At 38.9% G+C, this 16,719-nt stretch overlaps 1 protein-coding gene across 1 annotated transcript; it reads left to right on the top strand.

Moving 5' to 3' along the window:
* The first annotated feature begins 6,202 nt into the window (after positions 1 to 6,202).
* On the top strand, positions 6,203 to 13,603 carry LOC134812504 (uncharacterized). The gene is made up of 16 exons (XM_063819973.1): positions 6,203 to 6,304; positions 7,466 to 7,742; positions 7,859 to 8,142; positions 8,318 to 8,464; positions 8,585 to 8,985; positions 9,104 to 9,299; positions 9,562 to 9,972; positions 10,120 to 10,270; positions 10,469 to 10,703; positions 10,891 to 10,994; positions 11,127 to 11,233; positions 11,473 to 11,591; positions 11,745 to 11,895; positions 12,102 to 12,227; positions 12,444 to 12,623; positions 12,900 to 13,603. The coding sequence occupies exons 1-16, from the start codon at positions 6,203 to 6,205 to the stop codon at positions 13,173 to 13,175; spliced, it is 3,267 nt and encodes a 1,088-aa protein (XP_063676043.1). The 3' UTR covers positions 13,176 to 13,603.
* The last annotated feature ends 3,116 nt before the right edge of the window (positions 13,604 to 16,719 follow it).

Consider the following 16,719-nt stretch of genomic DNA (forward strand, 5'->3'; position numbering starts at 1 on the left):
CCCGTACTTTCCTCAATCGCTGTGTTATGTGGCACCCAGTCTTGACTCTATTTTTTTCATTTTTCACTTAGTCCCGTCATAAAATTAAAACACTTTTGAGCTACCAACTCACAATTTTTTGACATTTGGTTGACCTTTCCCAGAATGTCAAGCTTAAATTCAAAAAGTTAAATTTAGCCGAGTCAGACCATGAAAATTCTGACGATACGTGGTCTTCGGCACCCAATCAACGATCATTTCGTACGCGTACTCGTAGTCAAAGCAATAGCTAGTCGCTAGTGATGCCACAATAAATCACAATTATAGGCCTTAACCAATAGTTATCACTATCAGATGTTTTGCAATAGGGATCGATGGTTGAGTTGGTCCCTTCACCCAACCCCATAGAGAAGTCGCACAGTGTGACTGTGAGGTTAGGAGGCCAGTGTGTACACTGACCCAGGTGCAGTCCGATGGTTCTCTGAGGGCGAATTGGTTGGCAAGTTTACAGGCCGGGGCGCTCAGCCTGTCATATCCCTGAATCCTATTTTATGAAGCCGGGGTTCCCCCATGTAAGTTGACAAGATGTTCTGTCATACTCATACCAATTGTGTCTAAAAATTCTGATTTTGTGCTCAGAGCGTTTTCATTTTATGACGACCAAAGCTTAAAATAAGGAGTGGTGTGGCAACACCTACAGCAATCGATGAATTTAACGAAACTGGCAGAAATTTGAGTTAAACCATATCTAACTATTTGTGAAAAATTGATTGTGTAAACCTCTTGCACGAATTACATGGAGTTATATAAAAGGGGGCAGTATTACTTCAGGAACCATTATTAACATAATCAGCTAGGCAGCACTACACTACAATTTCAATAATCCCTTGACGAATTTTTGCTCTCATATTTCATATATTGGTGAAACAACAGTCAGAAATTAAATATTAGTGAGTTTGTCGCGTTCCTTTTATTTTGGTTTTAGGCACATTATCAATCTTAACATCGTTTCCAGAACACAGTCTCATGATAAACCGTGAGGCTGCATAAGCTCAACAAAATTTCAGAGCTTATCCTGGCCCCAGACATTGATTAAGAGGGAATGAAGCCAGGAACGCGAAATGGATGATGTTAGATATTAGGCCGGACTCACTCTCGAGAAGGACTCACTCTCAGAAAGGATGACGGGGACATAAGGAAAAGTGGAATAAGTTGGTAATTGTTCAAAAGTTTCTTGTAAACTGGTCATCATAAATTTGTTTACCTTTGCTGCCACCGTCAACTTCAGGTTGTCGAGGGAAACCACCTCAAGTTTAAAAATCTCGAAAACTCTGCCGCCTAAGATACGATTTAGGCGAAAGATAGTCGAAGGTGAGTTTATTACACGAGAAAATAATAAACGTTTTTATAAAAATATCATTATTTATTTCAAGCGTATAATTATAGACTAAGAAATATTGGTAAGTGGGTTGGAACAATGTAACAAGTAATATCGAGCTTGTTTTTGTCACCCGAAAGCGATAAAATAATCTGCAGCTAGCTTACAGATCGACCAATAAATTTCAGTAAACTGTGTAACTCATTGATGACAACTTAATGGGGGGGGGGTGGGGGTGTTTACACCCTGATTTTTTGTGAAACTTGTTTCGAGATAGCGTTGACCAACACACTAGGACTGGTGACCGAACTTTTGAGGGGCTCGTACCCCAACCGCCAAACGGTGCACCGCGGGCACCAACGCCCATATATATTGGTCCAAATAGGCCCCAAATTAAGCTGAATACCTGAACATGCCTCAAAATCAAGAATAGAGGTGGCCTACTTAATAGCTAGTGGTCCCCTGAACTCGTATAATGAATTTTCATTAAGATTGGACCAAAAATGACTGATTTAATGAGCCAAAAAACCATATGGCCCTATTTTTGGCATAACCCACCAAATTTGATCTATTTTGGCCCATAAATTGGCTAAATATCGTATAATATTTTTGCATGAAACCAACTTAAATATGGAAGGTAGCCTTCATCACTTACACATTCTCTATGATATCAGCTCAGTATCTAACAAACTGTGGATTCTGTGTTCAAATAATCGCAAAAAGTGGACAAAAGCGCCTATATCTCAGTTCCGCGATATAATGGCAAAACTGATTCGCTCAAAACAAAGAGCACTCCTAGGGTGTTACAATTTTTACATGAAATTTTTCAGAATCAACGTAGAATCGCATTTCTACCTTAGTTTTGTATTGGAATTTTGAGTTAGGCCGATTTTGTTCATATTTGTTATTATTAGAACACAGAATCCACAGTTTATTTAGATACTGATCTGATAACATAGAGAATGTGTAATAGGCTTACTTTCCATATAAAGTTGGTTTTTCATACAAAAATTATTGATTATTTGAGACCAATTTATGGGGCCAAATATCGATCAAATTTGGTGCGTATGCCCAAATATGGGTCATAACTCAGTCATTTTTGTCCGAATCTTGATGAAATAATAATATAAGAGTTTAGGTGAAAAAAATCTGTTTTTGGGCATGTTCAGGGTATTCAGCTAAAAATTGGGCCTAAATTGGACAAATATGGGCGTTGCTGCCCCGCGGCACCGTTTGGCGGTTGGGGTCCGGGACTCCCCCTCAAAAGTTCGGTCCCCACTGGTTCTAGTTTTGTTGCACAACGCTATCTCGCAACCAAGTTTCAAACAGAAAAAAATCAGGGTGAACCCCCCCCCCCCCCCCTTAAAGTTTTTAAATTCGGCAAATAGAATACAATATGCCAAAACGAAACCCAAGAATTGTCAGCTTCTAGCCGGCTGATAGAGGGCTGTTGGTATTTTCCTTAAAACAAAGAGCTGACGAGGTTGGTGGAAAGGGCTGTTCGTGGCTTTTAGAAATGCCATAAAATAGCCATTTACCCCCGGCTTTTTTTTTTTGTTCCCCCCCCCCCCCCGGGCTATGGCCTGTTAGGTATTTGTCCCCCAAAATAGCAAGAGAGGGCTATTAGCCGCGATAAGAGGGCTCTAGGATTTTTCAAAACAAAAAGCTGGCAGAGGTGGCATTAGCTGGATGTTAGAAATGCAATGAAAATGGGTATTAGCGTTGTCGTAACAGCCCACTAACCTTAGCCGGCTGTTACTCAAAACAATTCTTGCACTAACTCTAAACCGTCTGATTGCTCACGTAATTTTAATTTTACCTTGCCTCAGTGTTGAAGAGCGACAAACCAAGAGGCACAATCTTTAAAAACCAAATAGACTCCATTGATACACTCAGTGAGTTCGAATAAGAAGCCACAATGCAAAACAGCTTCAAGAAAACTACACAAGGATTCATCAAATTGTTGACAACAATGCTCCTTAGCAAACTAAGAGTTGAAATCGTGGACCACCAAGTCTTGGGAGACTCGTACAGTACTCTCATCAGCATTATGTCCACATAGTAAGAAAACTTGGTCAAAATACTCTACGGTTGTTTTTAACAATTTTATAACACAGCTCCAGTTAGGCTGGACTCTATAGAACGTCATCGAAAATCGTGATGTTCTTCTTTCCCCAACTATTCAAAAGCTATCTTATGAATAATAATTAAATTTTATTTGTATATTCTATTCTAATTATAATAAAACAGTTGGAGTGGTAATATCCACCAAATACAAGATTGAGAATCTCGGACCCTAGCATAATTGTTTTTTGGAATTCCATCTTCGCCTCCCTAATTAGTATGATATCACTATCATTTCATATTGACTTTTTTGAACTCAGGTTTGATGTTTCCTTATGTCATGATTTATTTTATGCATGCCATGGATCACAAAAAATCCGAAAATCGGTCCCTCATAAATAATGGTTCGAAAATCACTGACCCCATATTAAGCAGCAAAAAAGACAAATTTTAGATTTCATACTTGACAAAAATTATATTCACATAATCATTTATAGTTTAGTGGATGCAAGGATAGGGTGAGCTTCATATTCACCGAAGCTCATGCATATCAAGCACTGGACATTGATACTAATAAATTACAATCCGAAAAAAAACATCTCAAGGTTAGCCCGCATGACAAAGCTTACTATCCCATTAGCACTAGCAGTTTGGAAAGCGTAATTTTCCAACCCCAGGAGTAAGACGATGGTTAAAGCAGCAGGGCACTATAATAAATAATAAACGCCTATTAGGGACATGAACAATTTGTGTAGAATGAATTCGAGTTTATTTTTTTGCGAGATCACGTTTTTTTGTGATACAGTAAACCCGATTTACCGCGGAATTTGAAAAAGGAAACAAGCCGCGGTATATCGGGGTATGCGTAAATTCGGGGGTTTGTAGATACATTGTGCCATGATCCAGCCATATAACCAATTGGGAGCGTTTTATAAAATTTATCAGACAATCACAATGACATACGTTGTATTTATATTCAAAGGACATGGCACGCGCAACTGGAGCCGAGAGTTTTATCATTGATTGAATGAACGGTGAACAACCCATCCAGACCGTCGTACTGCGAATTCGCAAGCAGCGATCTCGTCCAATGCGAAAGACAAAGAATGATAAGTACGCGACCGGCCCGCGCGTCGAAGCGCGAAGTCCTCCGAATGATTTAAGAGTAGCCCATGACATTAATCAAAAAGAGCTGAGAGTGAGATGGTATTTGACACACAACCCAAAATTGGTAGGAGTGGACCGCTGCCAGTGCAGTGTCTCTCTTCCCAAACAAAAGGAAATGATAAAACATTTAATGACCGTCCGCAAATGCGAAATGATACCGAAATGAAATCGGTCGCCTCGCTTTTCCATTCAATTTACAATTAAATAGATAAAGAGGAACTACCCGAAGGCAGCTGTAATCGGCAATAACGATTCAATAAACATCACTAATAATTGGACAACTAACTAACCGCCCTTATCCGAAATACTACATACATGCACATGAAGAGGTCTCCTCCTAGTCTAGTACGTTGGAGTGGCCTGCATCACACACATCTCTTCTACTTTATCGACCTTATTTGCACGGGACATTACATGAAACGGACATACATAATTAACGGGACATTAATGTGAACTCTCGCAAGGCATTCAAAACCATCACAAAATTCCGAATTTTTTCAATTTTTTTGACGTTTTTTAAATTTCAGCAAATAATTTTTAAAAATCCATTTTTTATTAACAGAAAGGTAGAGAAAAGCAGTCATAGAGTCAGTAAAAATGTTAAAATATGTGTACATGATCAGTGTCTAATATAACAATAACATCTTCATCAAATGGGTTTTCGTGCATGAAATAGTCCATGCTAAAGCATCAGTGATTTCCAAGCTTTATATGGAAACCTTTTTTTTAATCAAACTACCCCGGTCTCTGCATGGTCAGTGTTAACTAACAAGCCCATTCGGCGTGAAGAGTTTTATCTTAGACAACTTAGGTTAACCTTAACTCAGTGGAGCTTTCCACACTGTTTCAAAGACCACGGCCCCGAGTAAATATGAACTTATAACAACGTCGGACCATGTCCTTGGAAACACGATACACCGACTACAGAGGCTGAACAAGTTTGTCATGTTGGCGGGGACTATTTCATGAACTATTTTGTTGAGTGCCATATTTTCGTTGACTTTTTTTCCGCCAAGTGACCCTTGAAAATATCACATAAACAAGTAAAGTTTTTCCTGTGCCCCGGCAGACAAAGGAGAACCTTTCCATCGTTAACTTACGGCACCAATTAAGTATTCAAAGTTGTCCATATCAGGACAAAAAGTTCAAATGAAAAAATGTTTGAAAAATTTCAAACGGACTTAACTTGGAACTGACATACTTGCACGACTTTATTATGAACGGGACATTAAAAGAACCGCTAGTGCCTCCAGCGTCAAGTAATTGTCCTCCACAAAAGGCCGAAAAGGGAAGTATCTACGTGTACATGTTCCTCCATTCCACTCGTTTTAGAGCTAACTGTTTTACCTTACTGCTTCACTGCTGATTTTATCGAAACCTGTAAAGTCAGCCGCATCTCGAGTACACAGGCATCCAGCCTTTGCGGGGACCGTCCTCTCCAGTCTCTATCCATAGTTTTGGTTTCCCAATCCAGTAAACAATTTGAAACCGTGTCTCTGGCATTCTGACAACGTGTCGCGTACCACCTTAGTCTAGCCGAAGTCGAACCGATGAAAGTTTCATAGACTTGATCATAATTTCCAGCAAGCCTGAGTAACAACATCATTGGAAACCATGGAAAAACCACCTTATCACAAGAATACTCCTCAGGGAGGTCAGATGGAAGACCTCAACCGTTTCATCTGCTTCTTGTTGTGTACCAACTTTCAGCTCCATGTAAACAGAATAGTAATAACCAGCAGCCATTGTAGATACGGATCTTGTGGGAGTTCTTACAGTTTTACTTTTCCATATCTTCCCAAGCTGATGGAACGCACCATTAGCACGCTGGATCCTGATGTCAAAAGAGTCGGTCCAATGGTACCATCCCACTTGATGTTGGCCCAAGATAACAGTTACTGACCGTCTCCTTCCACTTTTAGACTGTTCTCGTTCGATGTACGGTCGCTGGGGACGCACAACATGCTGATCGCCAAGCATTGTGCTGTTTAGCGTTGATCTTAGCAATAGGTGTAATAATCGATAAGATCTTTGGACTCTTGCAGCCCTCTTCGAAGCTTCAGTATTGTCCATCACTGCCGGAGACGACATTCAGCGAGTGACTATCCATGATAACTTTTTCATCTGCACGCTTCAGTTCCTTTTGCAGTACAGCACCATGACTTGATTGGCCTGTGAAACATCGGCCAAAAAGATCCAAAGTTCAGAACAAAAATAATATAGGAAGGGCCCTGATATCACCCTGTTCCATTCCTGAATTGACAGTGAACCAATCAGCCATTTCACCATATAAGTAATAAAACCCATGACTGGGCACTCAAGTTTCCGTGAAAAAAGCCTGACAGAATCTAACATATTCTCAGAAGCCCATAGTGTTCTCATGCTTGACCAAGTTAACTTTCTTCTGATGAAATCAAACGCTCATTAAAATCAAAGAATTAACATAAAGTGGAAAAGTTAAACTCAATACAAGTTATGAATAAATATAATGGTGCGGTATGGAATAAATCTGATCAATACATGACGGTCCGTCAGACCCACAGCACTGATTTTCCCTAAGAAGATACTCCATTCCAACATCCAGCTCTTAAGGAAGAACTATTTGAAGAACCTTAAAAGACGTTGCCCTAAGAGTTTATAAACCCTATTATAGCAGCAGTATGAGGTGACCTCCCTTCTTTCCGATAACCACTAAACCCCTTTAAGCCTAATCCTCAGGAATAGGAACACCTCTTCTTCCCATACCTTTAAACAAGACAATTTATTTATGTCGATAAATTTCCGTGTCCTAAACTTCATTTGCATTTGAAGTAATAGTAACAGAATATTGCTCAGTTGTGCATTCAATTGTGCATTCAATTGTTATATCTCCCACAGGGCACGATAACAGAAGAAAAAGGCTCGGTGAAATGCAAACAGTGCGAGCGAGGAACCCACCGCAGCACCGACAACAGTGAGCCAGTGTGTGAGCCATGCCAGCCAGGATTCTTCTCTGGACAGTTGGGTCTTGCTGAGTGCGAACCTTGTCCTACCGGGACCTACAGTAACGGTCAGGCAATCGAGTGCGACAAGTGTGAGAAAGGAAAGTTCCAGAGTGAAACCGGGCAGGAGACGTGCGAGTTGTGTCCCCCTGGATCCTTCAGTGATGAAGAAGGTTCGAGCTTATTCCAAGTATTCTGATTTCCGTTATTTAGGTATTGATTCCTCACCTTTTAGCGCATTATTGATTTGATGTTCAAGTTAATATTCTGTACAAGTTTTTCTGTTCAGGACTCAGTGAATGTACGCCTTGTAAAGTGGATACAGTTGCCTCTGAAGGTGGTTCCACAAGTTGTGTTGCCTGCTCCTACGGCTTCTACTCGCCCCAAGAGGCCGGGAAAAAATGTCTTGCCTGTCCTAAAAGAGCCGCTTATCAACCACCCTCATGTCCTCCAATTATTCCCAACTGTCCGGCCCAACAGTTCACTAATCAGTATGGAACCTTTAAATTCCCCGAAATGGAACCTCCTGGTGATGGCTCTGGAAAAGCTCACGAACAGAAATGTGAATTCGCCGTGAGTTTAACTTAAAATCAAATATATTATTATTTTGACTGAGTCCTGAAATTTAATGAATTTCATTGTGTCCCTCGATCTTGTCGCAAAGTGAGTTGAAGTTGATCGAAAAATCATATTTAACTCAAAGTACCACCACGATTTAATTTGTGATTAACCACCCTATGATTTTCAGTTGTATGTGAACGATGAGAAAGTGTTCAGCAACATAACGAGCGAGTGCCAGACCTGGTTTGAGAGCGGTGTCCAGAAGAGTGAATGGACCACGCCCTCCTACGCTAAGTGCGGAACCGTTAAGACTGAAATACTGTACAACCAGACGGTTAGTTATTTGATTAGTTAATTGACAAAAAAGATATTTGAAACAGAGTTTAAATCATTTTACTTTTGTAGAGGACAGCCATTTCAATTTTAGCACAGAATAACGTTATCGGTATTTCAGAAAGCAGCAAGAGAGGCGATAAAAGAAGCTGAGTCCTCTGGCAAAAGTGCCGCAGAAGCTACCGTAGATCCATCAGTAGCTACCTCTATGTTATCGGGTCTGATGGGAGCCTTAGGGACGCCCGCACCTGATCCAACTAAACCCGACCCAGATCCAACAAATCCAAATAACTCCACAAACCCTGACCAAACAGATGCTAAAGAAAACGAAAAGGAGGAGGGTGGACTAGGAGCTGCTGACACAGCCAGTGTGGTGAACACTCTCTCTGTGGTTGCTAACTCTGTACCCCCAGAAGTTTTGGCTAATCCCGAAAATCAGAAGAACATTCTAGGCGCTATCAACAGCTTCGCCGAACAAGACGGCGACTTTGTACAAGATGCAGGGACTGAAACCGCTTCTGCGTGAGTACAATTTATACCATAAATGACGTAATTAACGTTGAAAGAGAAAGACAGATTGACTGATTAAGCCAGAAAAAAGTCCCACCTCTGAAAATAGGTAACACCTCTTTTTTCTCAGGGCGGTTAATGTGGTCAATTCGATAGGAGCAAGCATGTTCGCTGCCGTTGAAGAACCTGAAACACCAACAGATCCATCGTCTGGAGGAGATGGCGAAAACGGAGGAACTAAACCGAAGAAAAAGAAAATGAAAGAGATAAAAACGGACACTATGACGATCCTTCCTACCCCGATGACCGAGGAGACTTTGTCCAAAGTGAGTGCAGTGTGCACGCTAAATTTAAAATTCTTTCTTGACAAAACTTTTTTCAAACAATCGATAGAAACTTTTAATTAATTCAAGAATTATCACATAAACCAAAATATTGTTCCATAATCCATTGATTTCAAAAAATTAAAAGTAGAGAAATTTATTGGTCCTCATAAAGAATCCAGGGTCCTTTCAGTTTTTAGTCTTTGTTTATCAATGTTCGATCTAACGTTTTTAAAGAATTAAAATTCAAATGATACAATTTCAGTCAGTTATATTAGACTTTGGGAATGATGAGGAGGAAGAGGAAGAAGAGACTGAACTGGATGATGCTATCTCTGATGGAGCGAAGAACGAAGAACCAGCAGAACAAGAACTACCAGCAACAGAAGCCCCGGTCATTCCAGATCCTGTCCAGTCTGAAGGTGAAGAACCAGCTCCAACAGCGGCCCCTGCTCTGAGTATAGTGCGAGCAACGAAACCTCCTCCTGTCAAGAAGATTGTCATGGTGGAAATGCCCCCTCTGTCCAATCTCGTCACTGCGTCTGGTGGAGAAAATAGTGATGCCAAGGGACTAGTCTGCGTAGTATTTGAGACTCCAGCTCTGTTTCCTACCAAGAAGGTCGCTGACAACAGCACAAGCACTAAAAAACCTAAAAAAGGTGTTGTTGAGCCCAAGGTCAGTATATTGTAGAAAAATCAATACGTACATGTCACATGAAAAATAAGAGTATATAAATGTTTAAAATGCCTTTCCAAGACGCAAATGAGTTAACGGTTCTTATTTAACAAAATTCTCTGTCTGATTGCAATAATAATTTTGCAGGTAGTCAGTAAAGTAGTGCTCCTCACATTTGGCTCCAAATCTATCAGCAACATTAATCCTCCACTAGCTCTCAATTTCACCAAAGATGAACCTGAGGATTATGATCCAGTGACACAAGATGTCCAGTACAAGTGTGTCTACTATCATAAAGGTACTAGATTATAAAATGAATTAACAAAAAGTTAAGAGCCCAGTTCTACTAATTACAGTATTATATTGTTTAATGCGGAAATCTCGACTACACCTCTCATGACTAATGACCGGAAAACATTTAATCACGCTTAAAATTACGATTGCATTTTTCTCCAAGGTCTCCTCCAGTCACTTAAACATTCTGTTATATTATCAGAGACGAACTCGTGGAAGTCAGATGGATGCACGACAACCTCAGTCGACAAGACGCGTGGTGGTCAGGTTTCCTGCTCCTGCAATCACATGACCAGCTTTGCTATCCTGATGTCTCTTGAACCGATTCCTGACTATCTGGAGGTAATTCAGAGTCAGATAACAACCCCCCTTCTGGCGTTCTCTCTCTTTTGTCTTCTCGTTATGATCGGAACTATTCTTCCGTTCAAACAACTCAGGTAAGAATCTGGGGAATCTAAAATTATTCACAACATATTCTATAATTTATGTACTATTTAATGTATTGCTTACTAAGCTTCAAAGCAGATGTATTGCTTAGTAAGCTTCAAAGCGAATCAATAATTTAGATTATATAACTTTAAGATGAAATCTTGGCCATAAACCAATGATTATTTTTTACTGCAGATCTACACGGTCCATGAAGATACATCTGTCCTTGGCGGGATCCCAGTGTTTTGCCATTATCATATTTCTTCTCACCAACCTTGATGGAATCGTCAGTGAAAATGGTAAGTTGCTTTTTCAAATATTTACGGTCATTATTATTTGAGTCATTCTCTTAGAGCCCAAAAACTGTTGCTTGCCCCAAAACTGTGTAAAAATATGTACTTATTTAATCATTGAAACAGTAAAAATTTCAGTTCCCATTGTGTGTAAAGGAATAGCTATTATGATGGACTACACATATCTTGTTGTATTCATGTGGACTCTTGTGGAGAGTGTCATTATGTACATCAGTCTTGTCCAGGTAAAACTTTATTTGGTTGCTAATTGATTGGTAATTATTCAGGTAAAACTTTATTTGGCTGCTAATTGATTGGTAATTATTAGGTAAAACTTTATTCGGCTGCTAATTGATTGGTAATTATTCGGGAAAGCTCCAGCTTCTCCTTCATCATAGCACCTGATAGTTAATTAAGTGTTAATAAAGAACTAATTAGTAACCGATAGTTAATAATTAAATAATGATTAACTTGACGTGTTCAGGTTTTCGGAGGTCACATCAGTAAATACATGTTGAAATTCAACTTGTTCTGCTGGATCACACCACTACTCTCCCCTTTAACCGACTACTTTCTCACGGAAGGAATACTACTTGAAGACGGGTACGTTTGATTTTTTCGAGTCGTTGGTTTATCAATAACTTTTTGTGTTTCATGTTTGTAGAAACGAATGCTTAGGCATTTCATTTGTTTGGAATGAGAGCAATCAGTCAACCAAACTGAGTTCAGCTTACTAATACATTAATTTCCTATTAGAAAGTGTGTTGTAGATCTCGGCGTCAGAAAATGGTCCTTTATCTTGCCCATTGCAGTCATCCTGGGAATCAACTTTTTCATTTTCGTGACTCTTCTGAGAGTTATCGCCAATACAAAGAATCCAGATAAAAGCAAAACAGAAAACACCATGGTAGGAATTGGATTTAAGTTTGGTTTTCGCGTAGCTTAATAAATAACAAATTCGAGCCAATAAACTATGAACACCTAACTGTCACCAAGATGTAAATCAGGGATTTTGGTTGCAAATTTTACTGCAAAAAGATTTCTATGATACCATGAAAACTTTTTACAGAACTTATTTAGATTTTTCACGATGATTAACCCAATTTTTTTCAGAAACAACTGAAAGCCGTTGCCAGCATATCTTGTATGCTTGGTCTAGGTTGGATTCTTGGCTTCTTCATGGTTGGTCCCATAGCTCCCTATTTCCAGTTTGCCTTTATCCTCATCAACGGGCTTCAGGTTGGTTGATTTTGAAATATTATTAATTGATCACAATCATCTTAAGATTCAATTTCAAAAGATCCAGACTTGAACATGCGATAACATTCAAAAATATATAAGCTTTAAAATTATCGATTAGATATCGGTTATTCTCGAACAGCCCATGTAATAATTGTTAATTAAAGCTCCAACCTATACAGCCATCCTACGACCCTAAACTACAAAACCCCACAGGGCTTGTTCATGTTTCTATTCTACTGCGTCGGTAACGAGCAGTACATGGACCTATGGAAGAGTAAATTCGGGTTGAAGACCAGTAAGAGCAACAGCAACAGCAACTCCGCAGCTGCAGGTCGGAAGAGTGTCGCCACCACCGCAAGCAATGTCAGACCCTCCACCGTTCAGGCATCCTCCGTTAGTTGAATCTTCTTACTTTATTAGAGATTTCAAGTTGCGCTATTTGAATGAATTACTAGTTGTGGATGTCTCAACAGAGTACAGACCACACCTTATTTTGTAAGCCACTAATTTTTAATTTTAATTCTAAAATCTATTTCTGTATAACAACTTGAAGTTTAGTAAAGTTAGGTCTGTAGTTCAGTAGTAGTTGGGTGTCAATTCTAATAAAAACAATATTTAATTTTGAGCTTTATCAACATTGACTGAAATCTGAATATTGAACTTTTTCAGAGTGTGGTCCCTGCAACTCCCGCTCCAGCACCGGCCGCTGCCAAGCCTGCCCCACCCTCGGCTTCACTTAACCCAGGAGCGGCTCCACGTGCTAACCGACGTACTAGCAGAGCCCAGGCTCAGGCCAAAATTGAGGAGGAAGCTAAAAAACTTGAACACCAAGATAGCATTGGCAGTGCGATTTATGAAAATGAGAACGTTTATGATATTATTGATGATCCAGAAATTAAGGCTATGTCTCCGGCTAGCGGCAGTGCCACAATTACCAGACTTTAAGTTTGAAGGACGTGTCATACTGATATGTTGTTAGTTGAACTGCAATTGTTTTTAACTTATTAATTTTGGACTTGAGGCAAGTTTGCTCGTCAACCAAACAGAACAAAAAATATTTTAGTATATAATTATTTTTACATGGTCAGATACTTTAGTTTTGTATTTAGTTATTTAGTTTTTTAGATTCTTAGTTACTGTTTTTATCCAAGATTTGAATGATAATTACATTTTAACATGTAAACTCTCGCAATGATTGCATACTTTATAGTTTTATACTGTTTGACCATATTTCTAATTAGACTTCGTAATTTTCGTTAAAATCATTTCTACTCTAATTTAGTAATTTTTTGTCAGGTTATTATCTGCAGTTGATTTATCCCGAATATGAATTTTTATGTCTATTTCCTTTCGATTTTGAATCAAATTCACTGAAAAAGTTGTTTATTTCGTCTAAAGTCTGAACTTATCTTAATCCAATTCTCATCACCACTAATATAACCATATTAATTATAGTACTATTTAAATTTCCTAATAGCGTAATCATATTTTATACATTGTGTGCATATATTTATATTTGATTGTAATTAAAGATTTTAAGGCGTTAGTGCCGAGTAATGCCTCTGGGTAGTGCTCCTCAATTAATCATATAAAACAAGTTAATATGACAAACAAGCTAATAAGACTAAAGAATCTTAATATATCAGTAAAACTAATATTCACTGTCACTTATAATACTACAGTACAATAAACCATGAAATTTACGATTCTCCAGCGGTAGATTTATGGATTGATTCGCATTATTCTACAGTTTTCTGAGAAGTGCATGTACTGCATGGTCACTGCATCGCGTCATGGCAGATTGGCAGAATGTTCAATACTTCCCAGTCTGTTGGGAGCGAAGACGTAATATATTGACTATCTCTACACCTTGCAAAACAGAATGATCATTATATGACCTTCTACAGCTTCCAGTACAACAATGAGTTAATTGCCAACTCTCCTTGTAACAAGTTCGCTAGCAACAATGCACCATCATAAGTAATGTACGTATTGACATTGTAGCCACACGCAAAGATTCTAGGCTACTCCCTAGTTAAACACATAATCGACAATCGTCAGTATATTACCAATCGTCAGTATATTACCAATCGTCAGTATATTACCAAGTTGCCGAGAACCCGGCGAATGTCCTTGCTGTACGGCAGTGTTAAACAAGGGACTGAAACCGAGGGGTTTCGTTTAGGCCCTTCACACTTTGTTTCTGTCTAGTTCTAATGTATCGTCACAATAGTGACTTTAATATATAATCAAGAGTACCTAGCCTGCTGATTTATCGCGGCTGTTCTCATCTGAAACTATGCTTGGTGTAGCTTGTTGGTATAATATAGTAATTCTGGTTCCTATAGTTGGGAATGAGGTAGTTGTCTGTTCACAGATCGCCCTCTAAACTTACAAGGAAATATTTCCTGTAGATCCTTGGTATATAATCAACATTTGACAGAGCATAGTGTGGAGTGAGCTATGTGCCCATCCTTGGAGAACCCGGCAAATGTCCTTGCTGTACGGCAGTGTTAAACAAGGGACTGAAACCGAGGGGTTCCGTTCAGGCCCTTCACACTTTGTGTCTGTCTAGTTCTAATGTACCGTCACAATAGTGACTTTAATATACTGGCAAGAAGTAGAGGCGAGGAGGAAACGTTATGTGTTACAATCATACCAAATACCCATTTCTTATCAAGAAGTCGACAGCCTGAGATGTAATAGGTGCTATATTAATTATTTAGCCTAAATTTCGTTAACTAGAACATTTTATCGTGTCATTATCAAATACATATTTGGATAGTTGGTGAGGATTGTAGTTAGTTCTGAAAATAAATTGAATAATAGTAGTTTGAAGTTAGCAAGATCCTATAACAGTATGACTTTAACAATCAACTCAGTAGTTTGCAGGCACGTAGCCAGGATTATCTGCCAGGGCAAGCAACACCCCGCTGAAATCTAGGAGGTTGTTCCTTCGAAAATTTGTTGAGGAAATTGAAGCATTTTGCCACATTATCCGGCATCCTAGGCACATAAATAGCCATAGAGACATATGTTAACATAGCTTTTTCGGAAATAATCTTAGGGTAGGCAAGGCTGTTGTCAGGGAGGCTTAGCCTGCTCTGCCTCATTGCTGGCTACGTGGCTGGTAGTTTGTCGAATGACACAAATTTAATCAAGAAGAATTTTTTACAGTTCATCACATTATTTGGGCCGATATTTGATTTGTGGCTAGGCAACTGCAATTTGTGAGTTTTACCCAGAATGTTGATATGTTTCTCTCCTACGTGTTTCTCGTTAATCTTTATTCCTAAATGTCTTAGTAAGACACTGTTGGTCTGATTCGAGTTATTATATATATTGATAATATGGTAGCAAAAGATCTAAAGGACTTAAAAATTTTCGAGCGTGCTAAATCACTTTAAAGTTGAAACTCAAACTTCAAAATTTTTTAAAAGAGTCCCGACAATTGATATGAAACCAACTTGAATCGATGTATTTTTGAACGCTGATTGAAATCATTAATAAATATGTTACTAACAGATTGTTTTGAATATTTTCCTATTTGTTCAGCAATAGCCATTTTGGATTTCGCTGTAAACATACTACCATCCTGATCCATGTGTATATTACAGTATAGTCGAGAATATTCGTGAAGCGCGATTGATGAACATAATCTCCAATAACTCCATATTGATATTTAGTTAAAGCTTTTGTTATCGTTAACCGCGTTATTCTCTTTAAAACCCGCAGAATTTCATTAAATCTCTTTCAATTTATTCGTAGGATATTCTAGTATGTTTGTAACAGGGTCTTGACAGTTTTTTAAGTCATTTAATTTGTGACCTGTACTTGTCCGACCCTGCTATATTGCTTTTATACTTGGGTCCACTCACTATTGTCTCAGCATACTTGACTTTATGCTGTCTTAATCTACTTGCATCCGAAAATTAGTGTCATCAAATTTTACCAAGACTTCACACGCCGAAGCACGTCATCGGGCTCGGATAGCATGCTCTGTAATGTCATGTTACGAGTAATGTTACGAGTAATAAGGTGAACGCACGGGTCACATCACGTGTTATTACTAGTTCAACATTTAGGACGGTGTATGGTAAATGGTTCCATGATAAAGTGAGTCTTATGATCGTTTTAGGAAACTTCCACCCTTGTGTCGTGTGATAGACTTTCTCCCATGTGTCCTTCGCCCCCGTGTCCAACCTTTTAGGAAACTTTCGCCCTCGTGACCTTCGCCCATTAAGTGACTTCCGCCATAGTACCATATACCCCACTTAACCATTAATCCACCTAACCATTTTGTTGTAAAACCCTGGGAGGGTACCACAATGAACGCTTCAATATCAATAATACATAGGTAATACCTTATTGGACCTTATTTGACCGGACATTTATACGTGAACGGACATAATTTTGAACGGACATTAAAATGAACAATCGAAGGCAATCGAAGGCATTCATTTAATGTATTTAATTTGACTACTTTGTC

Source organism: Bolinopsis microptera, chromosome 3 (genome assembly GCF_026151205.1).
Source record: "Bolinopsis microptera isolate Bmic1 chromosome 3, MBARI_Bmic_1.0, whole genome shotgun sequence".
In the NCBI taxonomy this organism is placed as follows: domain Eukaryota; kingdom Metazoa; phylum Ctenophora; class Tentaculata; order Lobata; family Bolinopsidae; genus Bolinopsis; species Bolinopsis microptera.

Excerpts from the sequence above, each read along its gene's own strand:
- LOC134812504 (XM_063819973.1), top strand. The coding sequence starts at position 6,203 with ATGGAAAAACCACCTTATCACAAGAATACTCCTCAGGGAGGTCAGATG. Across the intron at positions 7,743-7,858 it reads ATCCTTCAGTGATGAAGAAG|GACTCAGTGAATGTACGCCT; the intron begins GTTCGAGCTTAT and ends TTTTCTGTTCAG. Across the intron at positions 12,228-12,443 it reads TCCTCATCAACGGGCTTCAG|GGCTTGTTCATGTTTCTATT; the intron begins GTTGGTTGATTT and ends AAAACCCCACAG.